This window comes from Cordyceps javanica, chromosome 1 (genome assembly GCF_051103115.1).
Source record: "Cordyceps javanica chromosome 1, complete sequence".
NCBI lineage: Eukaryota > Fungi > Ascomycota > Sordariomycetes > Hypocreales > Cordycipitaceae > Cordyceps > Cordyceps javanica.
The window spans coordinates 1,847,928-1,875,868 of record NC_139295.1 but is presented as its reverse complement, the minus strand read 5'-3'; the positions used below and the strand labels follow the sequence as shown (position 1 = coordinate 1,875,868).

The 27,941-nt window shown below is 53.7% G+C and overlaps 9 protein-coding genes across 9 annotated transcripts; 7 read left to right on the top strand and 2 right to left on the bottom strand.

Annotated features, from left to right (window-relative positions):
- Positions 1-60: 60 nt before the first annotated feature.
- Positions 61-1,094, top strand: V2A60_000588 (nucleosome assembly factor ASF1; the record flags this gene model as incomplete). Its single annotated transcript, XM_083251957.1, has 4 exons — positions 61-169; positions 225-264; positions 320-628; positions 683-1,094. 4 exons carry the CDS (start codon positions 61-63, stop codon positions 1,092-1,094), a joined length of 870 nt encoding a protein of 289 aa, XP_083108083.1.
- Positions 1,095-2,057: 963 nt separating this feature from the next.
- On the top strand, positions 2,058-4,753 carry V2A60_000587 (cora-like Mg2+ transporter protein-domain-containing protein; the record flags this gene model as incomplete). The annotated part of the gene is made up of 3 exons (XM_083251956.1): positions 2,058-2,965; positions 3,046-3,742; positions 3,806-4,753. 3 exons carry the CDS (start codon positions 2,058-2,060, stop codon positions 4,751-4,753), a joined length of 2,553 nt encoding a protein of 850 aa, XP_083108082.1.
- Positions 4,754-5,500: 747 nt separating this feature from the next.
- On the bottom strand, positions 5,501-7,921 carry V2A60_000586 (uncharacterized protein; the record flags this gene model as incomplete). Its single annotated transcript, XM_083251955.1, has 4 exons — positions 5,501-5,661; positions 5,716-7,309; positions 7,363-7,611; positions 7,667-7,921. The coding sequence occupies 4 exons, from the start codon at positions 7,919-7,921 to the stop codon at positions 5,501-5,503; spliced, it is 2,259 nt and encodes a 752-aa protein (XP_083108081.1).
- A 4,625-nt stretch (positions 7,922-12,546) lies between these two features.
- Positions 12,547-13,286, top strand: V2A60_000585 (Redoxin; the record flags this gene model as incomplete). The annotated part of the gene is made up of 4 exons (XM_083251954.1): positions 12,547-12,854; positions 12,933-12,978; positions 13,033-13,201; positions 13,258-13,286. The coding sequence occupies 4 exons, from the start codon at positions 12,547-12,549 to the stop codon at positions 13,284-13,286; spliced, it is 552 nt and encodes a 183-aa protein (XP_083108080.1).
- Positions 13,287-13,979: 693 nt separating this feature from the next.
- V2A60_000584 (RING-5) lies at positions 13,980-16,117 on the top strand (the record flags this gene model as incomplete). The annotated part of the gene is made up of 4 exons (XM_083251953.1): positions 13,980-13,983; positions 14,277-14,498; positions 14,552-15,991; positions 16,047-16,117. 4 exons carry the CDS (start codon positions 13,980-13,982, stop codon positions 16,115-16,117), a joined length of 1,737 nt encoding a protein of 578 aa, XP_083108079.1.
- Positions 16,118-17,253: 1,136 nt separating this feature from the next.
- V2A60_000583 (exonuclease 1) lies at positions 17,254-19,692 on the bottom strand (the record flags this gene model as incomplete). The annotated part of the gene is made up of 3 exons (XM_083251952.1): positions 17,254-19,417; positions 19,476-19,623; positions 19,680-19,692. 3 exons carry the CDS (start codon positions 19,690-19,692, stop codon positions 17,254-17,256), a joined length of 2,325 nt encoding a protein of 774 aa, XP_083108078.1.
- A 618-nt stretch (positions 19,693-20,310) lies between these two features.
- On the top strand, positions 20,311-21,015 carry V2A60_000582 (translation machinery-associated protein 16; the record flags this gene model as incomplete). The annotated part of the gene is made up of 4 exons (XM_083251951.1): positions 20,311-20,482; positions 20,540-20,627; positions 20,677-20,810; positions 20,867-21,015. The coding sequence occupies 4 exons, from the start codon at positions 20,311-20,313 to the stop codon at positions 21,013-21,015; spliced, it is 543 nt and encodes a 180-aa protein (XP_083108077.1).
- A 929-nt stretch (positions 21,016-21,944) lies between these two features.
- On the top strand, positions 21,945-23,333 carry V2A60_000581 (rhomboid family intramembrane serine protease; the record flags this gene model as incomplete). The annotated part of the gene is made up of 1 exon (XM_083251950.1): positions 21,945-23,333. The coding sequence occupies one exon, from the start codon at positions 21,945-21,947 to the stop codon at positions 23,331-23,333; it is 1,389 nt and encodes a 462-aa protein (XP_083108076.1).
- A 2,380-nt stretch (positions 23,334-25,713) lies between these two features.
- V2A60_000580 (DHS-like NAD/FAD-binding domain-containing protein) lies at positions 25,714-27,540 on the top strand (the record flags this gene model as incomplete). The annotated part of the gene is made up of 1 exon (XM_083251949.1): positions 25,714-27,540. The coding sequence occupies one exon, from the start codon at positions 25,714-25,716 to the stop codon at positions 27,538-27,540; it is 1,827 nt and encodes a 608-aa protein (XP_083108075.1).
- Positions 27,541-27,941: the final 401 nt, after the last annotated feature.

The window sequence follows — 27,941 nt, the reverse complement described above, 5'->3', positions numbered from 1 at the left end:
CTATCAACGGCGCTTGCCTTCCAACCTTTCTTCACACGCACAGTACTCTTTTTGCGCGGAATGTCTGTCGTTTCTCTCCTTGGCGTCAAGGTTGTCAACAACCCCGCCAAGTTCACCGACAAGTACGAGTTTGAGATTACCTTTGAATGCCTCGAGCAGCTCGAAAAGGGTACGTTGACGCGACCATGACGCCTGGCTCTGGAAACGCTCACGATTATGGACAGATCTCGAATGGAAGCTCACCTACGTCGGGTCTGCTCAGTCGTACGTTGGTTGTTCTTCCCACTGACAGAGCTCATCTTGCTGACCGCCCAGCCAGTGACCAATACGACCAAGAGCTCGATTCCCTCCTCGTCGGCCCAGTTCCTGTCGGCGTGAACAAATTCATCTTCGAGGCTGACGCGCCCGACACGTCACGAATCCCTGATGCTGATATCATTGGTGTAACCGTGGTACTTCTGACTTGCTCCTACGACGGCCGTGAATTTGTTCGCGTCGGATACTATGTCAACAACGAGTACGACTCCCCGGAGCTCAGCGCCGAGCCTCCCACAAAGCCCATTATTGAGCGGGTAAAGCGCAACGTGCTTGCGGAAAAGCCCAGGGTGACGCGATTCGCCATCAAATGGTACGGAATCCAGCTCTTTTCACACCTTATGGAATACGCACTGACCTCTACTAGGGACTCTGAAGCTTCTGCCCCCGCCGAGTTTCCCCCTGAGCAGCCCGAGGCTGACTTGGTGGCCGATGAGGAAGAATACGGCGCCGACGAGGCTGCTGAGGAGGCCGAGGCCGAAGCCGAAGCCGAAGCTGAAGGCAGCGAGAAGCCTGCCCCTGCTCCGGGTGAGGATACCGAGATGGGTGAAGGCGACCAGGAAGCAGTACCCCCCAACGAAGACAACGAGGACGCTGCGTCGGAGGACGGCAGTGTCGACTTGGAGGGTGAGAGTGAGGATGAACTCGAAGAGGAAATAGTTGAAGGCGAGGGCGAAGGCGAGGGCGAAGGTGAAGCAGCTGAAGATGGTGCCATGGAGGTGGATGCCGAGAAGCCTGGCCACGCTGCCGGTGCCAAGCCCGTGAGCGTTGCTTCCTAAACGACATCGGGGCCTTATTAATTTGACGCCAGGCATAATGGAACCTTTGCGATAAGAAGCAAGTATCATGCACAGAGTATGCGATGCGGTTGTTCATCTATGGCGTTGATGAATGACGTGATGATGTCCCGGTTTTGACTTGGAGACCCAAAGACCAGAATGTGCGGGTGGTATTTGAAAAGCAACGGGGGAAATTTCGCAACCAGTAGAGCTCATACCATTTGATTAGACCATTTTATTTATTAATGAAGCTGGCAGTGACAAGAGGACATGTGCGTATGATGTGTGAGCCTGTATAGGAGTTTAAGGGAGTCGGAATTCCATCTCCTGACGGATACGCCGGCTGGCTATTGATGCGACTCGTCGTCTCTTGTTATCTGCATTGAGGGCCGAAGAACAGACACTGGCCGCACCAGTGTCACGTCGCGGCTTATTTGCGAAATCAACGGAAACAGGTGTGAAGCCACCAGGCGCCCCTGCTGTTTCTTTGGTGGACTGCAGATCTACTGTGCAACGACGTTTGCCGAACCGTGTTTGACACGATTTAGGAATACGCCCCGTCAACATGTTTCCGTGGCTTGGCGTCAGCGCTGCGCTGCGGTTGGGTTGGCGTTCTTTTGCTCGTGGCCGAGCTGCCTTGCCAGCTCCGGGCGACGGACTCGGACAGCCACCACATTTGCGCGTCCATCAATGTCTCGGGCTGCCTCTTGGAAAGAGAAAAAGAAAAGAGGCCGACTCATCATCCTCCACCCCTCCCCATCCGCGTGTCGTTGTATTATTCACTGCTATCTGATATACTGGAAATTATCGCGGCATTGTTCAATCTCTTGCTTTTCGCATCACTGCATTCGCGCTCACTTCACTTACACGAGCCGGGCGCACCCATGCCATCCGCAGCCTCGGCTTCTAGTTAGTCGCCAGGCAGCCATCATCAACCCGCTTAGAAAAAAAAAAGAAGGGATCATGAGCGCAGAAGCGCAGCGCGTGCACGACCTCCTCAAGACTGTGGAAGCCCGTCACGAAGAATACCTGCGCAGCCTGAAAAGCCTCTACGAAGCCAACCCTCCTCCTGCCGTACCTTCACGCACCGTCGCCGCGACCTCCACCGGCGCACCCGCCGCAAAGGCCGCCTCCATCGCCGAGACAGCCTCACCCCCTCTGCGCGCGCACACCTTTGCCAGCGATGTGCTCACGCCCACCACGTCCGTCCGCCCGCGGCGCTCCTCGACGCTCGAGGGCGGGCCCGACCGTCGCTCCCTGCTGCTCCCGCCCTCGTCGCCTCGCCCGCTGCCGCTGCCGTTGCCGTTGCCTTCGACACCGACGCCGAGCCGCGGCGACGACTTTGAGGCCGAGGACATTTCTTTTATCCCGCTCCTCGACCTCTCCCATGCCACTAGTACCGGCACCGGCACCGGCGGAGGCGGCGTCTCCAAACCCAGCGCTCGCCCTCCGGCGACCAGGAAGAAGAGGCTGGCCCGCACCCGCTTCTCCGACGCCGCCTTCCTCGCGTACCTGCGCGATGCCACCTTCACCGAAGAGATGTCGGCCGTGCTCGAGGAGATGCTGCGGCGGCGGCACGAGATTGACGTGGCGGGGGGCTCGGTGCGCGAGTTTGCGGCCTACGAGCGCGAGAGCTACGTGAGCTCGACCTTTGAGGCGTACGAGATTGACGAGGCCGGCGCGGCGACCAGGGTCGGCGGCGACGGAGCAGGGTCGCCAGACGTCTTTCACAAGGGCGGCGGCGGCGGTGGCGGCGCCGACGGCAGCGACAATGACGGAGACGACTCGGCGGACGGGGTGATTGACGCGGCGATCGTCTGGGATGCTCTCAAGGCGGTCAATGCCAGCGGCGAGGCTGTCGGCCGAATCACGTAAGTGATGCTCTCCTCCTTTTCCCGACCCTTCACTTTGCACCCCATTCTCTATTAACACAGAAGCACCAAAATCCCAGCATTGTGCAGGAGCCGACGCCGCTCATGCTCGCCGCGCTGCAGCTCACCATGACGCCGTATTTTGACATGTCGGAGCTTCTCTACCACCTGCTGTCCGACAAGCCCAACAAGGGTCTCTCGCACGCCTTTATGCAGCGCGCCTTTGAGCGCAGCAGCAGCAGCAGCAGCAGCAGCATCAGTGCCAGCATGAGCAGCCCCCTCCTCCCCCATGACCATCATCGACCGCCGCCCGGCGCCGCCGCAGACACCCTCGCCCAGCTCCGCCAGCGGTCCTTCTACATCGCCTTCAAGTACTACACCTCGGTCGGCGACGGCCTGACGCCGGCGCCGTGGCAGCGGTACGAGGCGCGCCCCTCGGACGAGAAGCTCGCCGACCACATCGACATTGCCGAGTGCAGCTCCGTGCTGGCGCTGTCCCTCGCCGGCGAGCCCGTCAAGTCGCTGCGCATGCGCTCCCGCCGGGAGCGCGCCGCCCGCGAGGGCTTCCTCTACGACACCTTTGGCGCCTGGCACCTGCTGAGCGTGCAGTCCTTCCCCGACGACGAGCACACGGTCCGCGGCGACGAGTTTTGCGCGCAAAAGTCGTTTGCCAACGGGCCGTACGCGTTCCTGGACCTGCTCATTTCCGAGTACCGCGACGCGGGGAAGCGGAACCTCATCCTGCACGAAAAGATTACCAAGCTCATCACGCCTCCTGTAAGCTGCCCCATTCTCTGCTGATCATGAAGCTCTTCTACCCTTTACTCAACTGCTGAATAGACCCAATTCATGTTTGACCGCCGGCTGCGCGACAAGCTCCTCTTCGAGGACAAGCACTTCACCTACATCCGCCGCTACTTCTGGGCCTATAACACGCTCGCCGTCATCAACACCGGCCTCGCCGCCATGGTCGCCACCTACACCAACACCTTTACGCCCGATTTCTGGTCTGGCTCGCACCCGCTTCTCTGGCCGTACCCGTCGTCGTCTTCTCTAGACGCCTCCTTCTCCCTCCCCTCGTCCCCCGAAGCCCGTGACGCGGCGGCGGCGCAGCACCAGCACCATGAAGCCATGGCGGCCCTGCGCACCGAGCTGGAAAAGGTCGTGTCCGACATTTCGGCCATTATGAAGCGCAACGAGCGCACCCGCAAGGAGATTGAGAACCTGCGCGACCAGCTCTTCAGCGGCTCCTCGATCAAGGAGTCGCGCCGCGCCATCGACCAGGGCGACAACATCCAGATCCTGACCATGATCTCCATGATCTTCCTGCCGCTGACCTTTGTCACGTCCGTCTTCGGCATCACCGAGTTCTCCATCTCGCCGACCGACTGGCGCTTCGCGCTGACCATGGTGCTCGTGTGCGTGCCCTTCATGGCCGTCGTCGTGCTGCTGCAGACCAACGGCTTCGCCTTCCTCGCGAGGCGCTGCAGGGTGGGGCTCGGCGCCGTGCTGGGAGGCCGGTGGCTCGGCGCCGAGGGCGGCGGGGGTGGCGGCGGAGGGGGTGGTTTGGGGACCGCGGCATCGGCCGCGGCATCGGCATCGGCGGCAGCGTCAATCAAGCACGACGGGCCGGCTCAGGTGAGCGGCCAGGCGAAGAGGCGCAAGAGGAGGCTAGTTTCGGCGGCGAGTGGAAGGGTGACGGCGGGGCCGTGGCGGTTGAGGAGGCCGTGGAAGCGGATCAAAAAGTTTCATGGCGATGAGAATCTTGAGGCTGGTAGGATGTCATGACTTGGTACAATTAAGATTCAACACATGGTTTGGAACAGTATTCGCATAAGCAGGCATTACCATTGTACTAGTCAGATATAGTAGTACATGAATTGGTATCAATCAATCAAATCAAATCAAAATAATATACTAGGCACAAGTTTTTCTTGCTAATCGTACACGTGGTGTTGTAGATCATTTTCGATAGACAAGAGCCAAAGGAAACAAACAGGATACCGGAAATGCAACTTCAATGCCCAAATAAACCTCCAAAAGAAACGAAATGGCGCGACAGAGTAGCAAATATTCCCCCTTGCACCCGGAAAAAGACACGCCGTGGTTAGTCCGCCCACCAGTCGTCGTCTGGCGGCAGCGAACACACGCCGCGCAGGTTGAGATCACATATCCAAACAACGGATTCCCTACTCGTAGACCAGCCACGCTGTAGCGACCGCTCGGGTGTCTCCACAGTGAATCCCATCAGTGGTACGAAATATTGGCCACTTTCAAACCAGGATAAGAGCCCAAGCCTAGATGCTTGGACGAAACAGCGCAAGTACCAACAGCCAGTGTCAGATGAGCAACCTCCAAGAATATTAAGAATTTGTGTGTTCAAATTGCCGCGCTGATTGCGCGCGACGTGCAGATAAGCAAACAAGTCTTGCCGCTGGCTCAACGTTTTAAGGAATGAGCCAGCGACAAGTGGTATCATGTGCTCCCCAACGCCGAATGAAGCCTCCTCAACACGTGATCGATTAGTCGTAACATCTACCAGCCCTTCTTGCGTGCAAAACGCTTATTCAGCAGAGCAAGAACCTTGGGCACGCTGAATTGTACATATTCAAGGTCGAGCTCTTCTTGGTTATCCTTTTGCATTTCGAGAAGATCGTCCAGCTTGAGATCTAGTTCGAGGAGACCACGGTTACGTCCTGTTTATTGTTAACAAAGGCATTGTATATAGCGAAGGAGAGAAGACTGCATACCCTTGTAGTGCAGAGAAATGACAAATGTGCCCGGGAGAGGGGATGTGAAGTTAAAGTAAATGTTAGCCCGTCTGTTATCCGGGACATTGCTCTTTTGAATCACACCCTCCTTCTCGAGCTGCTGGTGGGTAAACTTGTACGGACCAAGGACCTGCTGTTTCTGCTGCTTCCTCTTGGTGCCCTCACTCTGTGATCGGACATTGTGGAGGTAGCTCTTGTATGTCTCCAGCTGTCCGACAAGATACGTGTTGTGGTCACGGATCGTCTTGTAGACCTCATCCAGCTTCTTGGTCTCATTAAGAACGCCTTCCTTGAGCGAACCAAGGTGATGAAGCTCTTGTTCGACCTCGTCACGGAGCAAGCCAAACTGATCGCTCTTATCAATGACGCCCATATCCTGGAGTTGGGAGAGAAGCTCCATGGCGCGAATTCCCTTCCTAACCATGACTGCGTCATTGCGGCTGGTGGCAGCAGCATCAGCTACTCGCTCCAGGCGGAGGGGACGCTTGGACACTGCGCTGCTCTGGGGGAACGAGCGCATAATCTGCACAAAGATGGATTTGGCTTCCATAAAGAACACTTCCTCCTGTGTAATATCGAGGGCCGCCGTCAGGTCGTCGATGGCAGTCTCCCAGCGGCTGAAAAGAGGAAGATTAATGACGCGATTTTCCTTGCGGGGGACTTGGGCGGGCGCGGGGCCAAGCTCGGTCATAATGATGGACAAGTGGGACGACTCGTCGCGGCAGACTTCAGCTGTGTGCTTTTCGATGAGGGTATGCATTGCGTAAATCTCATTGAGGGTGATGTCGAGTTGCAGATCCTTCTTGGAGAGGGCGACGTAGTTGTCCATTTCCAAGCTCTCGTAAAAATCGCTGACCTCGCACAGATCGAGCATAAATCTATTGATGCGGTCCTTGTTCTGCTCGATAAATGGCTGGAGCTTGGCCATGTACGGTTCCTTGGCATAAGATGGCTTGTTTGCTAAGTTCTGAAGCATCTTGGCGACCAAGGTCAGTGTGCGACGGGGTTTCTCCGCGGGGGTGCCGTCGATCAGCATGTAGGATTTGGGTGTCACAATGGCCGGGTTGATGAAGCGAAGGAAGAAGAAGCCACCGATCAGAGTGCATATCACCTGATCGTTGGCGTCTGGGTACTTGCGCTTGGTCAAGCTGCGAATTTGTTTGCAGATCCAGCGAATACCGTAGGGAGCTTCCTCTAGCCCCTCAATGATGGTGTTGAGAAAGTTGTTGGCAATCTCGGTCAGCATGGAGAGTCTTGGCTGGATAATAGCCTGAACCTGGGCGTTTTCGGCGGCTTGCTCAGCAGTGATGCCGCGTGGAAGAGATGCAGGTAGCGAGCCTGTCTCTTCTTCTATCTGCTCGAGCATACGTTCGTAGACCTTGAGCGGGTTGATTTCGAGATCGAGATCCTGCAAAATGATGAGGTCGTTGATTCTATCAGCGAGCACGGTACGCAGAAAGCTCTGGCCAGGTCCACGTCGGGTGTAAGTCGTCATCATTCGAGAGACGGGTGTATTCGCTCGCAGCAAAGAAGAGTAGTCGGGGGTATTGTCAAACTGGTAGGTAAGTACGGACTGGAGGAGTCAGCATAACGGTTCAGAGTACCTTTGGTTGGTCAAGGGCATACCTGAAACATGGTAAGCAAAAGATGCTCCTCTCTTGACTCGTACTGGTTTCCATAGATGGTGAACATAACCGTCTGTAGCAGGGAATCAATCTCGGCCATGGAAACAAGACGGCAGAGGTGGGCAATGTGGCGCGGCTCAGACTGCAGGAGAAAGAGAAGATTTCCATATTTTTGCGTCTTGTCGTCGTTGGGGAAGAAGCCTTCTTGCATGTCGGTTGCGTCTTCAAGGTGGCTTGCGACTTCATTTTGCTATGCAATGGTCAGTGATGACGGTCGGGGGGTCAGGGTGTGTGGTAATGGTTACTTCTTCCAGGGCCATGCGGTTCTGAATGAGCAGGGCGATTCGCGAGTCGAGATAGCGGACGTCCTTTTCGAGAACGAAGTTCTTCTTGGACTGGGAAGATATGTTGGACTTGAGGTCGCGGAGAGTCTTTTGGGCCTTGGCGAGGTCATCCTCAATCTGCATTTCGCCCTCGTTGGCTGACATGGACATGTAGAGGGCGGACATGGAGAAGCGCTTCGACTGGCGCGCCGAGCGCGCGCCATCATAGGAGGACATGGTGTTCTGGCGTGAGAGAGGCTGAAATGAGGAAGAGGAAGCAGTAGACGCTCTCGACGGTGTTTGCAACATGGTGGGCACGAGTCAACAGAGGCAGAGCGGGGGTGACTCGTGGCTAGGTATTCGGGACGTTAAGAGAGGATGTGCGCGGAGGCAAAGTATGAGAGGATTGCGACGGGAAGAGAACTCAGCGCACAACGTCTGGAACGGGCGACGGGCGAGTGGCGGTTGGTGACAAGCCGAAGGCGATGCGCGATGGTTGATGGACGCGAAGGGGGAAAAAATAGAGAAGCGATGGCAGAGGAGAATGCCACCGTGCGAAGGTTGCGACGGTGTCGGCAGGGAGTGGTGCAAACGGGCTTGGGTCGCAAATTAGTATCTTGCAAGACAAGTAGGCATCGAATCTAGACTTTGAGTCTGTGAAACGGCGGATGAGCGGCTGGCGCACGATGATGCTAGACGTTGGGTGTGGTGTTTGGGGTGTACGCACAGTCTTTGGTCGCGAGCGGGTACTTGCAACTTGATGTGTCTATCGGTAGGTCGGAAGGCAGTTCATGTGTAGAAGATTATGGAGCTCTGTGAACAATGGCGTGCACGGTTGATAACCGCGACTGCCGTAAGGTCGAGAGCTGCCAGGTGAGAAGACTAAGGGCGACTTCTGTGGGCGAAGGGGGTTGTGTTTTACGGTTGAGGAAGTCTGCCGTATTTTGCGGTGATGAGGTTGGTAGGAAGGGGGGGGAGGAGGAGGAAGAGAGCGGACAGGAAGGACGAAACGGGGGAGGGGGGGGGGGGGGTTAATTTTTGGCGGGGAGTTGTTTTTTTTCTCGGGCGGGAGTTGGACTCCCAAGGGGGTACGAGGTAAGTAGGTAGTTAGTGGGTGGGCAGAACAAGTGGCGGTACTCCGTACTGACCTGTACTGACATGGAACGGCGCCCTGATTACGGAGTAACTGTCGCTCTAGTCAAGCGGGAGGCGATTTTTACTTACCAGTAGAAGGGGGTAATTGACCAGGCAGGCAGTTACAGGCAGTCAAGGTAAGTAAGGGATGGCCCCCATCTCGGCGCCTTGGAGGGGGAAATTTCTCTGTAAAGTGTACTGTAACCAAGCAACAAGGTACCTTGGTGGGCCGTGGGCTCCAAGTAAGAGTTGGTACCTGGCGCGGCTAGTACTCGGTACCTCATTAAATGGGCCAGGGTCTGTTCTCCCACTGCGCCCCCCCTCCGATTGAGGTGCTCCACTGCTTCCAAGAAGGGAGGGGCAACCCTCCGGTACGTAGTAGTCAGTGCCGTTACGACGGACGCCATTTGCCACTGTGAACCTGGGCGTCGGTACGGATACTGGTAATTTGTACGGCTACATGCTCTGTAAATTACTCTTTCTTTTTTGTTTAATTACACCTTTCTTACTATTATGATGATGATGATGACGATGATTGTGTGTGTTTTTCTTTCTAAGCAGCAACACTGTCCGCCCACCAAAGCAGTGCTTCTCCATAAGTACAGGAGGTACTAAGTACCTAAAGTAAAGGCACTCGCTTGACTAGGTACTAACCTAGGTAGGTACCTAAGTTAGCTCCCTGGGCAGGGAACTACTTAGGGTGCTATTAACAGGCCACCTAAGTATCTACTACGCAGCTTCAGCACTAACATGCCTGAACGGTCGAGCCACCCCAATCACTACCTACTTTTAGCTACTTAGCGGCCACACACCACACACTGAACCAGCCCAAACGGGCATCGTCAGGCATTCATCAACATTGGCTGTCCGTGTATCATGGCTGTTGCTTCTGCTGTCCCTTGAATTCGCTACCTCTCTCCTGGCCGGTCCTCATTGCCACAATCTGGTCGCTCACTCTCCATAATAGAAACCATGTGCCGCGCAATGACGTGGCATGTACCCCTGGCCCAGGCTCCTTTTATCCCTCTGCATTGTCGTGTCTTTCGGCTATGTACTTGTCCAAGTTACCTGCCTGTGAAGTTACCGACCTACCCTACCTACCTAGGAGGTACTGACTTGCCAGGGATACCCCAGGTACTTGCATCCACGCCTGTCACCAGAATACTACTAACCCAGTAGCCCAGTAAGTAAAGTCTCGCCATTCCCTCCACCACCAAAAACCTCGCCCAGGGTCAACCATATCTCAAATTAGCACCTGCATATGTACTCCGTACAGGCACTCACCTGTAACCCGTGTTCATAATTCAATATCACTCATACTAACATCTTCTGCATCTCCGCCCGAGCGCAAATCACCCAGACCCCTAATTGCCGAATCCACCTTCGTGCCCATGTCTCATCCCATTATACATTGCCCTCCCGATCGCCATCTGATACACTAACTTTGTCTCCATCGAGCCCCTGCTCATTACACCAAATTAGTTAGTATTTACGCTTGACTGCGCTACAGCCCTTTCCAAAACCTACCTATTCAGCACCTTGTTGCGTGCTTGCCTACCGAGGCCGATGTTGGCCATCTCAATCATTGGCGCAACATCAGCACCACCCATCGATGGCCATGCGAACTGTACCTAGGTGCTCACCAACTCAACGCCGGCGCTCATACCCGTTCTTCCAACAGCTGCTATTTTCTAAAACGGGGCTTGTCAAGATGCGCATGACTTTGCCCTTCGCATCTGGCTACATCAATTCTGTCCCGTTTCATGGCGCACCCATGAATGATATGTCCCCCCTTGATTATGGAAGAAACGCCTCGAGACCAAAATAAACGGTGTATTATTATGCACTGCGGCAGGATTGGACTGAAATAGCAGCGAACCGCGGCTTTCTACCCATTGAATATTTAACCGACAGCTTAGTGTCGCATACTCCTCACTGCACACTTGGCAGACATCGGTTATGAGTGATCTTTTATTTCATTCATTTCGTTCATTTCATCTTCATTTCATCAACAGGATGTTCACGCACTTTGTCATGTTGTGCACCTCCTTCTCGTCAGTATGTTCGGTACAAGGCAGCCAACATTGAGGAGTGATTGACCAAGGGCCAATTTGTCTATTTGCGACTAGCACTTGCGCGTGCGGCCTCGACGTCATTACTATGCCGATATTGATAGTGAGCATATTGATTATGAGAAACTCCACGCTTAGATCAATAAATTATAGCTTCGTCATACCAACCCACAAGGATTATGAAGCCTCATGGTTCATCTCAACAACTACGTCCCGCATTTGCGGCCCGCTTCAATCTGCGCCACCTCCACTCCGACCTGCCCAAATTAACGCTGCCATCTGCAAGCCATACCCTTTGCCTGCCTGGCACCCAATAAACGACACCAAATCCCTCGCGGCGGATCGATACCGCTCACTGCGCTGCAAACACCATCCATGACTAAGGACCACGCTTCGTGTCTAAGCAGACCTCACCCGTACGTTGTGGAGGACCGCAGGTGCGACCTTCGGGATCTTTTGTGTTGAATGATGAGTGACGACGCATGACTGTAGCACGTAGGTCGGAGACATGTAGCCGTTATGGTTCACTACGGAAGATTGAAGCGAAGATGAAGGCGTTTCGTACACCGCCATACTACAGCCTGCAGATGATACACTTCTGCCTTGGAGCGGACCAATCTCGATGTAGCGACCGCTCTTACGGAGAAGACGTGGACCTAGTGTTCACCGGAGAGGACGATCATGTTCTTCTTATACTCATTCACGATCTTGACGGCATCCGTAACTTGCGCTAGCGTTCGCAGCCCTTTCCTAGACCATATCCTTCACAAAGAAGAAGATTGTAGCCAAGATCAGCTCTGGCCTAGCAATCTGACTCGCGATATCATTCGCGACAATACATATTACAGAGACTGCACGGACTACCAAGGCTCTACGCGACAAGAATAATACCCGAGGGATTGATTGATGCCACCAGTTGGTTTCTTGACATCGAACTTGCTGTCCGACCATCTCGCGCCGCGTTGAGAGTCAAAGAAGACTCTCCACGGCTCATGGAGGGCGTCTGCATCTACCGGCAGCCCTAGAGCCCATGATCGATATACAATAGGCTGGGCTCCTGCGAAATTTGTTGTGCAAAAAAAGGATTCCAGCGATGCTAGTCGAGCCGTTCTACTCGGTTGGAATTAGCCACTGGCCAGCGCGGTGTTTCCGGTGATGTGATATGCCAACAACAGGGATCTTGGATGCGTTGGCTTGTGTTACGCTGGCAACTTTTCTTTAAAAAACCGGCACTACTTACTTATACTGGGAAATAAGCAAGGTCAACCATCGAGCTTGAAGACGAAGTTACTTCCTTTCTATAGGCGTCCTCTTCCAATCAGTTGGCTGTTCAAGTGATCTGGACACATGGATTGGCCGACCTAGATTTCAATCGCGCAAGTACTGCAACGCTGCAAAAAGACCCTAAGAAATTATTCGCAACGAAGTTCCAATTACAGCATAATATACGTAGTTCTAGCCAATTCATGTACGACTTCGGGTTGCCCTGTTGGAGGCTTGTGGGGACAAAAGCCACTGCGCCAGAATTGGTCAGAGCTCCTTGGAGCTCCCGAGCATCTATTGCAACACAACTCCGAAGCTCCATCCTTCAACCCCCAAAATTGATTTCCTCATCAACCACCCGAAACCCCTCGATCCGTACCTCGAGCGCTCGCAATGGCTTTCCGCGCCCCTTTACGCCGCTTCGCCCTCGCGCGCCCCGCTACCCGCGCTTTCCACTCGACACCTCGAGCCTTGATCCGAGTTGGCGACGAGATCCCCGAGACGGACGGCCTGTTTGAGAACTCGGCCGCTGCCAAGATCAGCCTGGCCGAAGAGTTCAAGTCGGGCGACGGCTACATCATTGGCGTGCCCGGCGCCTTCACCGGCACCTGCTCCAGCAAGCACATTCCTTCGTACATCAACAGCTCCAAGCTCAAGGACGCCGGCAAGGTCTTTGTGTTGTCCGTCAATGACCCGTTTGTGTATGTTGATACCTGCAATAGAAAAATGATTTCATAGTGAAGAAGAGAAAGAGGCTCATCGATATCTCCACACACCAGTATGAAGGCTTGGGCTGAGCAGCTCGATCCTGCTAGCCAAACCCCCGTAAGCTACACGGCCCCTTGACGAAGAGACTGATCTTAACAATGGAGAAAATAGATCCGCTGGGTTGCCGACCCTACCGCGACCTTCACAAAGGCCCTCGATATGGGCTTTGACGGCGCCGCCGCCGTTTTGGGAGGCACTCGCAGCCAGCGCTTCGCTCTCAAAATCGAGAATGGCAAAGTGGCTGCGGTACACCTGGAGGCCGATGCTACTGCTGCTGACGGTAAGTCGGGCATCCAACAGTGCGAACTGGCTATTGCTAATCTGCTATACTGTTAGTCACTATGGCCGAAAAGGTTCTTCAATAAGCAATACGATTGCTGTGCTGGAAACTGCAAACTTGGAATGTAAGATAGAGTCTAATCTACTAAAAAGCCAAATTCTAAGAATCCGAAGCCAATGGGTGACGTCTTTAGAAGCTGCGGCTGATCATAGACGCCTGACATGTTCATGTGATGGACTTGTCAAAGTGGACTACCGACGGATACTACTATGACATTCCCAGGCATAAGGAGTGGCTCTGCTCTGCTCTTTTGTATTTATTGCCGCTCACAATACTGATCAATCTGCACATATTATTTTATTCATCATTTGCAAACCATCTCGTCGATGATTCATCAATACACTTCACCGGCTTAATCAGTTCCGTCTCCAACGGATTCTTGGGCAAGTTATTCGGGCGGGGTCTGCTATTACGAACCCCGCAACAGTGTGCAGGCAGCGGCCGCCGAGTGGCCTCCCTCGATACTATTGCCACTTTGTTAGCGCTTTTCCGCTGCCAGACTATAACACCCATATCAGGCTGCAATCTGCGTTGCAGTCTGCTCATTTAGGGGTAGGCTCTGAGGCGTTTTACCAGTGCCTCTCCGGGTGGCGGTGGGCTCCGGCTAGGCAGGTTGGAAGGCAAAGGAGGGACCTGTCATGACTCAGCCGCCGAGGATAATCCGTCACGTCACTTAATAAGGAACTGGTGCCAACTTTCTTTCAACGCTGGATTATTTATGCGTCTTCGGCTTTGTTTAGAAAAACGACGACTTCTCTTTGGGGACCTTTTGCTCTGATCCAAACTCGCCGCGTCATCCCTTAGACCGTCTAGAGCGAGCGTCACGGCGCTTTTCCCCTGCCAACGGTCTTTCTCCCCCACTTGCTCCGTCACCATCATTCTGAGCACCTCAGCCTCGTGAAACGCCGTTGCCACGGGCCAAACAGTTTATCTTTTTTTTTCTCCTGCGCGGGCGGTGGTTTCTTTATTCGATCGCTGGCGTGGTACCATCTACGCCTGTGCGCTTGCAACTTAGCCGCCACCATTCCCCCCTCCACGCGGAAACGAAAGGCCGCTGAGACGACGATCCTCCCTTCCTCCCCGAACAAGAAACACGTCGTCTCGGCAGTCGAATCCCAGCCCGCTCTTCCTACTCCTGTTACTACCCACGGAATGGATTCAGACGAGGACTTCATGTCGCAGCTCTCTAGCGATGACGAAATGATGCAAGATAGCGCAGATGACTTATCTGCTGCAGGTATGACTTATTTTCTATCGCAGTCCTACCACTGCTGACGTATGGCGCTGCAGAGTTCGATGATGACGAAGATTTTGATGAGCCCGACCCCGACTTCGGCCTCTCCTCGAAAGAGCTGTACAAGAAGAAGAACCAGGGCCACGTTGTCCCGTTCAGCGTATACAAGCCAGCCGATATTCAACAACAGCAAGATGACATGATTGCTGAGGTAAACATGATCCTTGATATGGGCAAGGAAGATGCCGCCATCCTGCTTCGCCACTTTCGCTGGAATAAAGAACGTTTACTAGAGGACTACATGGACCGCCCAGAAAGAGTCTTGGAAGCGGCTGGCTTGAACAGCAGCACAAACGATCTGCCTAAGCTCGAGGCTGTAACTGGCTTCGTCTGCGATATCTGCTGCGAGGATGAGGAAGGGCTCGAGAGCTTTGCTATGAAGTGCGGTCATCGCTACTGTGTCGATTGCTACCGTCAATACTTGACACAGAAAATCCGAGACGAGGGTGAAGCGGCTAGAATCCAGTGCCCCTCTGACGGTTGCGGCCGCATCCTCGATTCACGGTCCCTGGACTTGCTTGTCACCCCCGATCTCACTGGTCGATATCGCGAGCTCCTGAACCGCACATATGTCGAAGACAAGGATATTTTCAAATGGTGCCCGGCGCCAGATTGTCCCAATGCTGTCGAATGCGGTGTAAAGAAGAAAGATCTCGACAAGGTTGTGCCGACGGTCGAATGTAGTTGCGGCTTCCGGTTCTGTTTTGGATGCCCAAACCCTGATCACCAGCCGGCCCCGTGCGACCTGGTCAAGAAATGGCTTAAAAAATGTGCCGACGACTCCGAAACGGCAAATTGGATCAACGCCAACACCAAAGAATGCCCAAAGTGCCAGTCAACCATTGAAAAGAATGGTGGCTGCAACCACATGACTTGCCGCAAGTGCCGCTATGAATTTTGCTGGATGTGCATGGGCTTGTGGTCTGAGCATGGGACGTCATGGTACAACTGTAACAGATATGAAGAGAAGAGCGGGCATGAAGCCAGGGATGCGCAGACCAAATCGCGAACCTCTCTAGCTCGATACCTGCACTACTACAATCGGTACGCCAATCACGAGCAGTCGGCGCGCTTGGATAAGGATATCGCCATTAAGACCGAAATGAAAATGGTTCAGTTGCAAACCACCTCTGGCATGTCTTGGATCGAGGTCCAATATCTCAATGCTGCGTCACAGGCACTTCAAACGTGCCGCCAGACCCTGAAGTGGACATATGCTTTTGCCTTTTATCTCACCAAGACAAATCTCACCGAGATCTTTGAGGACAATCAAAAAGATCTAGAATTAGCAGTGGAAAACTTGTCTGAAATGTTTGAAAAGCCGATACAGGAACTCTCAGACGCGAATCTGAAGGTCGATATCATGGACAAGACTTCGTACTGCAACAAGAGACGAATTATTTTACTTGAAGATACCGCAGACAACCTGGCCCGAGGTAAGCATCTACTGCTCGTACAACAAAAAGAAATGACTGCTAATTTTTGCTCTAGGCAAATGGTCGTTTAATTCAGAACTGACCGCGCCTGCCTCGGTCCTGCCAGCTCTTCCAGGCCGCCGCTAGTCTCCCACCAAGCGCCATCATAGAGTTTCTGTTGGCAGCTGGGAGGCTCGCCCGCTCTATCTAACGACTGGACCATTGGCCGGAATAATCACGATGCCGATGCTGGATCGGCTCGTCGTCCGCATTTTTCTCGTTCTCGACATGCATATCCTATTGTCAGCCTCGGTCTCGATGCTGAACTGACTCGTCATCGACCATCATTTCAGCAAACACTTACCAACTGAGGCTGTTAATCCCTCCGATAATTAACGCTTTGATGATTCAGCCTTGCCTCGAGAACGACAACAGTCATGGCTAGACATGACTGAGCTCGAGTCCCTCCCAAAGGCACCGCGATGGTGACAAGAAGGGACTAGAAGATTTGTGGTCGAGTAAATGACGAATCGCTATACTTCTCTATCACCCAATAAAAGTATCTAGATGTTGGGGGCTAGGGACGACGTCGAGGCATATGAGTCGACAGCATGTATATCACACTGGCTTGAAGCGACGAACTCATTACCAGCGAGTCGTTTTCTATTTATCAAAGTAGACGTCCTGGCATTATAGACGAATGTTGAGCGAATGTGTTCACTGGCTGGACATACATTTATTATAGGAGGCACACAATTGGCTGGAGTTGGGTCATTATCAGGTGTTTTTTTTTCTTTTAGATTTTGCTCTTGTTTACCTGGTTAGCATGTTTGCAATTCTGTCATGTTGATGCCTAACGGAATACACGGTTATACAGCAAAAACTTGTGTGGTCTCAATATCACCATTGATGTGCTGCCATTGTAGAGTAAATTATGCGTATATCAGATATACGCTACCAAAAAAGTGAGTAATGCCTAAAGTCCCGAGGATGCTGCGTCTTCCTTCGGCCCGAGACGTTATGTGTGCAGACGACGACATGATTGCGAACAGATGCAGAGGCGCCGCCCCCGCCATACCCATACACAGCAAACAATAGTGGAATTAAATCAAGAAAAAAAAAGATGACCCACACGCCATGTCCAACACCTTAAGGCAACAATAATACTCACTAACACCGCTACTACAAGAAAAGAACAAGAAGAAAACCTGCCAAGAAAAGAAGCGCCCATAGAATGCTATACTTTGAAATAAGATGTGCCATTCTCGGACCGCGAGATGCACTCAGCGAAATGCAAATTCCAACGGATTGAACCTCTTTCCTGGGGGTAGTAGCTTCAAGTCGTCTTCATCCTCGTCGTCGCTATCAGGGATGATTTGGTCTTCGCTACCGCCGCCGCCGCCGCTGCAAGGCTTATGCAGCGCCTCTACCTCGTCCACGTCGACTTTGGGAAGCGGCACAAATGCTGGATTGACCGGGGGAGCCTTGCCGCCAAAGGTGGCAGAAGCTTTGCTTCTGCTGTTTTCGGCACGGCGTCGAGAGGCGCCGCCATTGGGAGAGAATAGGGGATCAGCGGCAGCCCTGGCACCGAGTCGCTGGAGGGGTGTCATGCGTGAGGACATAACGCTCGATGCGGCGGTCGATGGTGTAGATACTGTGCTGAAGACGGAGGACTGAACCGAGATGCTGGATGCGGGTGTTGCCAGTGTTTGCGAGGATGATGCCGAGGTGTATGTAAACTTGCTGAGGGACCTGCGCGCTGGGGTCTTTGTCTGCTGTGAGAGGGGCATCGCATACTTTGATAGCGACCGAGGTGGCGGCTCCATGGACGAGCTTGGCGTCTCGGTCATGTCTGCCTGAGACATGCTCGATATGGTTGTGTCTGTCAAGCCGCTCGTTTCTCGTGAGGTGGATTGCGATCCCGTCTTCGAGATATCATCTTCAAAGACGAGCATCTTTCTGGGACCCGACTTGGAGCTAGGCTCCCAGCTGTCAATCTCGGGAAGACCCTGAAGAGCCTCTTCGATAGAATCATCAGAGAAGAGGTAACCTTCTGTGTTAAGTGAAGCGGTCTTTTCCGAACCGGGGGAAGGCTTTTTCGCGGAGAAGAACCTGCTCATCTTGGGAGACGTCTCAACAGGCTCAATGTCATCACAAAGGCGGGCCTTCTTCTGCGGACGGCGTTGCGGCTCGGAGCGGGGCGTGCCGCCCAAGACAGACTCCTTGGGGCGAGAAAACAGAGGGCTGCTAGCCGTCCGAGAGACCATATTGCCTAGTGTTTCGGTCTGCCGGCGGTTCAGACGCGGCGATGTTCTGCGTGGTGCGAAGTGCTGACTGGGTCGAGTTGACGACTCGGAAGTCTGATTGGCGTCAATATACGGTCGGGGCAAGGGAAAGACGCGAGGTACCAGCCCACCGTCCGTCAGCTGGGCGACACGATCAGCATCTACAGAGAAGCAGTTGGGGTCCATCTCGCCCATGGGTTTGCGAGCCGGTGTCCCGAAGAAGGAGGTGATTGGCTTCACAGGCTGCTGCTTCGTCGCAGGCGTGGAGGAGTACGACTTGGTCTGCGCCAGTTTTCGCTTAGAAGGCGTAAGATGCAGAATAATGGGCTCTTTTGTGATTGGATTGATGTCACCAGCGGCAACACCGCGTGCCACGGCCGGTTCGACGAAGGCACCAATGAAGGGCATCTCGGCAGCGGTGCGTGTTCCATCAAGATCTGTCAAGTGTACAAGCTCCCGTTGTTTTGGGCAGAATACCCATTGATGCAAAAATGTGAGCTCCGCCTGGTAGAATTGCGTCAGGTAATTTTCGGAAACACGCTTGCCGTCGAACTGCAGCATCCGGACCACGCGTTCGGGTGTTTTAGATTTACGCATCAATCTGTGTGCCGTCTTGAGACCAACGCCGGGGAGACCGTTCAAGTAGTCACAGCCACTCATGATGGCCATTCTGCGGAACTCGGTGTCGGACCAGCCAGTGAGGCAAACCTCTCGGCAAGCGCCGAAATCGCGTCGGCTAATCTCAACACAGTTGCCGTACTGATCCAGCTTGGTGAGCAAGCGTTTTGCTCCAAAAACAAGCAGATCTGAGTCGTCGGACAAGATCCCATCGATGAGGCCTTGTCTTTCAAGATATACTAGCTGGGCATCGGCCTCGTACGGCGCGACGATGTAGGGAATATCCATCTTTTTAAGCTCCTGGATAAGTGTCGATGCCATTTCTGGTGTGATGTCGACACATTTTTGAAATTCTTGCGCAGCTTGACCAGGTTTGCCGGCCTTGATGAGATCATTGGCGAGCTTCTTCTTTTCCTCGCGCTTCTTAGCCCGCGAGTCTTCGGTCGCTGCCTTGCTGGGGAGGTAATCACCATCAAAGACCATGTAGGGCTTGACGCCGAAATGAAGCAGCATGCGAACGCGGTGCATGGCCGTTGTGACATATCTTGGGGTGCGTTAGCAATGGACTCGATGAATGATTGGGCGGGTGTCAAGGCTCGTACCTGGTTGTGGGCTTGCCCTGACCTAGCTCGACGGCGCATGAAAATGCTGCCCGATGAAGCCAGCCATAAGCGTCAACGCCGAGGGTCTGGCCGTGACATTTCTTCAGTTCGGTGGGTTTCTGTATCGACTTTAACAAGGGCAGCAATCCTGTATACTGATCAGTATATTGTTCGTGCAATAATTGGCGTTTCACAGAGGCGTACCAGAGACACCCATGCTGCCGCGTCAGGTAGCCGACCGTGATCCCCCTTATTGAATTGCAATTTGATATGGCGGAGGACCGGGAGAATTGTTGTCAGGGGAATCTCCTAGACGTGGCGGCGAAGCCACTGTGAACGATACGTCTCGGCCAGGCAGGTAACGAGCGGCAGTTGTTGCTTGTCTAATAGATCCGCAGCTGTGTAAACAAACTGGTCGTGATTGAAGCGTGGTTGGGAATCTCAAAACCGAATGGAAGCGAAGAGCAAAGCACAGAAAGCAGATGGCATGACGAAAAGGGCCAAGATAGCCGGGTCACCAAGAAGGTCAGCGTGTAGCAGATATGGGACAGAGTCATTGAAAGGCTGTTTGGTAACGCGACAAGAAGAGTTGCGGTGGGGGGACGAGGACAAGGATCGCGTTGAGAGGTGGATTCCGTCGCGCCAGGGGCCGCCTACAAGCGCCTACTTGGGTACCTACCTAGGTACTTACAGTCCAGTACGGAGTAGGTCGCAGGTACTTACCTAGGTGGACTGGCTTGACGATTTTTGCCCCACCGCCTCAACTTTTGACCCGTCCAGTTCAAAGAATTAAATATCCTCCATCCATCCATCACCACCAGAAAAAACTCTCAAGATGCCCACTTCATTGCACAAGACGCGCAAGCAAATTTCCAAGAAGCGTGGCGGTGAAGTCAACGCTCTGCATGCCAAGTCGCGCGACTCCAAGCGCCTGCGCATGGCCCATGCCCGCGATATCAGACTGGAAAAGCTTGCCAGTGCCAGGACCAAAAAGGAAGAGCCTATCGGTAAGGAATGCATCGCCAGCCACATGTCCCAGACTCGCGCTCACGTGTTACATGTAGTTGACCGTATTGAGTATTTTCACCACTATCTCACGGAGAGAGACGTATCCAAACTGGAGCTTTCCGAAGTACAGACACTCATTCACAAGTACGTCTCCCATCTCACGTGCTTGTCGCATATACTAACCCACTTATAGCTTCGTTCACCAATATGACGAAGAGTTTGATGAGGTGAAAAAGGCTCGGCGCCCTGGCCGCCCTGCCAGCACTCGTGAAGACCTCCTCAAGCGAAAGATCGATGCACTTGAAGACGAATACGAAAAGGGCTTTTGTAGGTTTCTTAACTCTGCAGAAAGCTCAGCTTTCCCTCTCTAACTTTCATCTCAGTAATTCCTGATGTCTTTGACGAGGACAATGGCAAAAAGCTTATCGGTTACGAAGGCTCATGGGCGTACCTTGCCACCATTGCTTGGTCCAAGGTTTCCAAGGCAGGCAAAGTCAGCAAAGGTGACTTTCCCTCCAAGGGAATCATGTAAGGTATTTGATGCCTTGGATGAGGTTTCAATTGTAGGCGGGTGCAACCCTTCGTCTTCGAATCAAGTCGACGCTCGACGAGGGATACCATTGGCGCAGTAGCATGTTCATTATCTTTTGAAGGATATCGGCGTTCGGATTTCATTTTGCTTATAGACTGAGACAAAATAAATAGAAACTCGCATTGTTATCACTGCTGATCTTTTATTCTAATCATTTCACTGTGGTTGTGTTGATTTCACTATGCAGTGTTTGATGGGAACAATGTTTCGAAACGACGTCTTTTCAAGCTCAGACTCATACAATGACATTAATAGAGAAAAAGTACAAGAATAAGAATAAGAATGAAAAGAAATAAGCAAAGTCATACCGGTACACCGGAACCGTAGCATGCCATAAGTACGCAGCTGGTCCGTGAGTGGGGTCTGCCCAACCTCAGAAAAAAAGGGACCACGTACCATTGCCGAGCCTGAAGTTGCAGTTTGCACGGCACACAACACCGATCGAGTCAGCCCGTAGTGCCGAGAATTGAGGTACGAGAGGCGTTGGGCGGCAGACGATACATCACTCGAGCATGAGCATTTTCCTGTGCCCTCGGGCTCATCTGCTGGCAACTGGCGCTGCGGCTGCTGCTCGAGAGGTGACAAGGCAATTTCGGCCGTCGCCAATTCTTGGCCTGGCTGCTTCGACCTCGCGATGGATGTCATGTGCCGTTGATCGAGGGTCGCGGTCGAGATGCCGCGGCCATGCGATCGCATGGGGCCAGTCAACAGCAGTGCCTCAAACGCGCAGCTGCCGAAGGACCTTGTTCTCTCATCACGGCATCCGCGACTACGAGCAACTACCGAGCGATTACCAGGATAAGACCGGGCTACCCTTTAGCAGTAACAATTTGTCGGAGACTGAGGTGCAGCGGATCTTCGGTGCCAGCATGAAGACCGAACCCGCCAACTACCTGCTGCGGGTGCTACACGGCCGCCGCGTTGCTGGCACGCTCGACGATCCCGCCTACGCCGTCAACACGATACAATTCACAAACGATCAAATAGTCACAGCGCTGGCATACTTGCGAAAGATGGCACCGGTTGAGGAGGTTCGCAACGCAGGGCTGCGCGCCGAGGACGAGCTAGCGCAGATCGAGGAGCAAATGGCCAAGGCAGAAGAGGCGAAAGAGGGCAAGGCCGAAGACGCAGAAGGGCCCGCGAAACCAGATGTGCCGTACACGGAAGACCCGGTCTACGGGCACAGTGTGTTCGATCAGATCCGAGCGACGAACCGAGCGAAGCAAAAAGCAAGAGACCTGGCCGAGGAAAAAGAGCGACAGGAGAGAGAGGAGCGCGACGGCGTCGTGTCGGGTCCGCTGGCAGAGCTGGATCAAGGGGGTGCCGGCCGCCAGACGAGGGCGATTACGAACCCGAAGATCAAGGCATACTACGAAGAGGCACAGTCGGACCTCACGGAGCCGCCACAGATGTCGGCCGCGGCAAGAATTCTGCCGTCTGCCATTGTCGCGGCGCTGGTACTCGGAATCATGGCGGCGGTCAGCCTGGTTTACGAAGAGCCAGCCAAACGGTACCGTCTGATTCCCGACATCTCAACGTCGCAGGCAACCGTGGCGGCGCTTGTCGGCCTCAACCTGCTCGTCTACCTGGCTTGGAAAGTGCCGCCGCTGTGGAAGCACCTCAACAAGTTTTTCATCGTATCTATTGCAACACCGCGTCCGCTGGCCATGTTCACGACCATCTTCTCGCACCAGTCGCTCAGCCACCTGCTGGCCAACATGGTACCGCTGATTGTCATTGGCCCAGCGCTGCACGACGAGATGGGCCGGGCCAATTTCTTGACAGTGTTCCTCGCCTGCGGCTCGCTCAGCTTTGTTGGGTCTCTGGTCACGTACACGCTGCGCGGTATGCTGGGCACGACGACGATTGGCGGCTCGGGCGCGACGCTGGGCCTGTGCGCTGCCTACTTTTGGGAGCACCGCATGGACGGCTTCAAGTTCTTTGGGCTCCCGGAGAACGGCGTGCACGGCGTCATCTTCCTGGCGGGCCTGCTGGCCCTGCAGCTGGCGGGGCTGGGCAAGGCGCTGGCGCGCAAGATTGATCTGGCGAGCCACTTGGCGGGCTTCGCGGCGGGCATCGCCAGCATTGAGGCAATTCAGCGGACGGCGCGGCAGAGGCAGTCCAGCGAGGGAGAAGGGAGGAGTGTGTTTGAGATTTGGTTCTGGCTGAAGCCATGGCTGCATGCACGGGTGGAGGCGAAGCAGGCGGCGGCGGCGTCGGCGCTGGCAGAGGATGAGGCTAAGAGCAAGAAGAAGTGAGGAAAAGGCGGAAGATGGGTTGTATGATAGGGATCAAGTGTAAATAACTCCAATTTTAATCTATACAGAATATAGTGCTTGAATGCTAGGTGCATGACGGGCATTTATTTTATTTGGAAATCTGCATCTGAATATCTACTAATGTATTATTCAAGTTGCGGATGCATCCAGAAGGTGTGACTAGCAAGGAACAGAGCCCCCATCTTTACACTCGTCAGCGCGAGCGCATCAATCTAACTAGGTAAACTCATGGGTGGAAGCACACTATATTTAATCAGCCGCTGGCGCCTCGATTGTATCAAATTAAAATTCATAGATCATGTCATTTACGCAGGATGCAGATTGCAGCCCGTCCATCAACATGGTCGGTACGAAGTAAGTACTAATCTGGACATGTGCACGTCTGAGCCGATACAGTTAGCCAGATTCGGGGAACATGTGGGGACGCTGTCACTCGGCCTGGCTGGCCTTCCCTGCCGGGCAGGCACGGCGAGATGGCGGCAGCCTGTAAGTTTAGCCTGCAGCCCCCCCTCCCCATGCAAAATGCCAGCCTGACCCCACCCGCACACTGATACGGGAGATGCTTAGGTAATGCAATTCCCCACACTGCAGGTGCGGATCCAAGCGGTTTCCGAGCAACCGCAGCAATTTAACATGTTGCGCAGCTGGTCATCGCATACAAGCAAGTTGGCATGTGGGAGAGGGAAATAGAAGCCGGAAAATGAAGGAGAGGGGACCGAGAACCTGTTGACATGGATTGGCGGCATAGCTCCCTTGCTGGCTGGCACAGTGTCGGACATCTCAAGTCCAAGGCGCCACAAAGAACAGAAACGGGTGATTTTTTGCGTTTGGTAGGCGGGAAAGTGGCGACGCTGATTGTACGCTCGTTTGCGCAACTACTTAGCTGGCACAGGTACTATAGTTGGCTTTTGGGGTGTATGATTTTTGCACAATGATTTGCACAGTGATTTGCACAACCATGTTGTGAAGAACTGGTGGTGGATAGCCGTGTCGCAGAGAAAGACAACGCTACTGATAGTACTGGCATATCGGTATACAAGAGCTTGCCCTTGTCATCTGGCAGAGAGACACGAGAATCATGATTAATCAAGATGCTTTATCCCGTGGTGCAAAAGTCACCGTAGCGTAGCTCGTAGCCCGCCGCCGGTACCGGTTGCAGGTGTAACTTGGGTAGGCGCCAAAAGGAAAAGCATGTCCAAATAAGCCGTACTTTCTGTGCGACTGCTTTGTAGGTCGGCCCCCAGTCCATGTTTCCTTCATTTAAAATTATAATCAAATATAATTCAAAAGAAAAAAAAACATGGGCATTTCTTTGCCATTCAAACGTCTCCCTTATTGAAACCCCAATCAGCCGCCCTCGAAACTCTGTCTCAGCATCAACCCCACACAGTCCAAACCAGTTGTTCTGCATCGGCATTGCCTCGATATCAAGCCATCCGCCCTCTCACAGGCATTGACCACGTAATTCCATACCCGTAGTCAATCATCTGTACCGAGGCCACCCAATTACTCACATCACAACTGATCAGCCCTTGTGTACCAGCACCATCATAGTTCCATTGCCTTGCCGTCCTTTTTCCCTCATTAATTTTGGTCCCATTTATGGAGCCCGCCCTCTTCTGTTTATTATCCCCAGCCCGTTGCGAAATAACAAAACTCGCCGCCATTTTTATTTTTATTCCTATTTTTCAAACGTCTTGACTCGCTATTCATCCGCGTTCTCTTGTTCTCCTCTTATCCGACTAATCATAATAGGCACTTGGCCTTTCTACTATTGCTAGTCTTACTTTTTTCCCTTGTGTGCCAGTGCCCCCGGGGGAAAAAACAAGACCAGTGGAATCCCACACACGGCCAAAGCATCAAATATCATCCTAGTCCTCTTCACCGTGCACCGTTTGCCTTTTTTTTTCGTCTCTTTCTCCCTGTCCTTCCAGACTTTGCACTCGTCGCCCGCGTTTCCTCACTTGCATCAAACGGTTCGCCGCCGCTTCGCAACTCGACCACTTTTTTCCCTTCTTCACCATCATCACCATTTACGCAGCCACCTTTGACTCGCCGCGTCACGGAATCTCGCCCTGCCACTCGCCGTCTTTCCGCCACCATTCGCTCGCAACCAAAAACCCGCCCGCTACTGGTTTCTTCGCTCTCATTGCACCAAGGCACCATTCCGCAACCAAAACTGAAGCGCTACCTAGGCCACTCACCAAATCACATTTCCCAGGCCACGCGATGATCTAGTGTATTCTCTCATCCCATTTCGCGCGTTTTTTCCCACTCATTTTCGGCCGCGCGCTCCTTCTCCCCTTTTCTCTCTCCATCATCCTCGCTCCAAGTGTCAATCGTCTCACAGTTCGGCACCATGGAGCGCCGACAGTCTTCGGTGGATTTCCCCTCGTCTACCGCTACAGGCTCATCATTACCGTCCAGTCCTTTCTCCTCGCCGCAACGCGCCGCCTCTGAACCGCCTTCCTCGCCCTTGTCAGTCCTCTCCAAGACGCCGTCGCTGCCCAACTCGCCCATTGCCCCCGGCAACGTCGCCGCCCGCTACCCTTCGCCTGAGTCGCTTTCCGCCGACACGTCTGGCTCTCAGACACCCGTCAAGCGCGGTGAGCGCTCCTCCAGCCATTCCGACGATGGCAGCACCAGTGACCGCCCCTCCAAGCGTCGCAAGACGGCCGCCCCCAAGGATCGCACAACAAAGTACCTCGACCTCTCCAAGGCGGAAGCTGAAGTCACGCCTGAAGATGCACTGCAGAGGGACCGCCTATTGTCCGCCCTGCACAAAAAGAAGAAAATTGTCGTCGTCGCTGGTGCTGGAATTTCCGTCTCTGCTGGTATCCCCGACTTTCGCTCCTCCAACGGTCTGTTTGCCAGCACCAAAAAACAGTACAACGTAAAGTCCTCTGGCAAGCACCTGTTTGATGCATCCGTCTACAAACACGACTCGTCTACCCAATCCTTTCACAGCATGGTCCGTAGCATGGCTGACAAGACAGCCAACGCTGTCCCTACCCCCTTTCATCACATGCTCGCGTCACTCGCTCAAGAGGGCCGTCTTCTCCGCCTTTACTCGCAAAACATCGATTGCCTCGATACCCAGCTGAAGCCTCTGGAAACAAAAGTACCACTGAACCCCAAGGGCCCCTGGCCCAAGACCATACAGCTGCATGGTGGCCTGCAACACATGGTCTGCACCAAATGCTCCGAGCTGTCGCCCCTGAAACCCGAACTTTTCAACGGGCCCGAGCCTCCACTCTGTGCCGCTTGCACGGAACAGGACTCGATTCGCACAGTCTACGGTGGTAAGCGCAGCCACGGCATTGGGCGCATACGGCCCAGATTCGTGCTCTACAACGAATATAATCCCGACGAAGAGGCCATCGGGAACGTGTCTAGTGCCGACCTTCGGACACGTCCAGACGCTGTCATTGTCGTCGGCACCACGCTTAAGGTTCCTGGCACGCGTCGACTTGTCAAGGAACTCTGCCAGGTCACGCGGGGCAGGAAAGATGGGTTCACGGCCTGGATCAACCTATCGCCAGAACCAAAAGGCATAGACCTGAAGGACTGTTGGGATATGGTGGTGCAGTCCGAGTGTGACAATGTCGCCCGCCTCGCATCTCTGCCCCGTTCGATCGACATTGGTGACGCTTACCTCATATCCAAGGAGAATAAGCTCGACACTAACATTGAAGTTATCCTCCCCACCACATCGCCTGCTGCCGAGGACACCACAAAAGATCTACCGCAGCCCAGCACAGAAGATGCGCAGGCCATCCCGACGCCAAAGCCTAGTCCCAAACTCGCAGCAGCCAAGACACCGAAGCAGTCGAAACTCGCCTTTGGCACCACCACCAAGGATGCAGCGGGGAAGCCGAAAAAGGCCTCCAAGCCCCGACCACGCAAGCCCAAGAACAACAGCAACGGGGCAGTACCCAAAGCGACTGTTATGGACACTTTCAAGGCTGTCAAAAGGGCGCCTGCCGGCAAGGACCTCGAAGCCAAGACTTTGGCCAAAAATCTCGCTGCCGATGTGCCTCATCCAACAGTGTCGACCGTGACGCTACTGACGCGCGACACCCTGAAAACGGAAGAGCCAGCAACTCCCGTGTCCGAGACACAAGCCGACCGCGAAACGATCTCGCCTCCTTCAGTGCCCAATGGCCTGAAGAACCTGTTTACGTAACAACATCATATTATTTTACAAAGAGAGGGATATCGAACTGGCCTACTATTGATTTCAGCGCGGCGTTGAGGGCTTTTTTTTTTACTTTTTGGTTTTTTGCAAGGGATTCTCTCTAGATGTTTTATGATGTGGAGTCGGCATTGCTTGGGTAGGGGCCTGACTGTCCAGCCTCTGTAAAGTTCATGCGACCCTGTCCTGCCTGTATGGACCAATCCACCGGCGTTTAGAAGGAGTAGCAGGGTTGGGCTTCGCTGCTCTGGTTTAGCACACGTACAGCATGGTGGCTTCGAACCAGATCAGGGCTTTGCAGTCGAAATACACATGATACTATTATTCTTATCCTATTCTCTGCCTAGTTTCGCTCCTGCGTCCGCTCTCCTTGCGTATAGTATGCATGATAA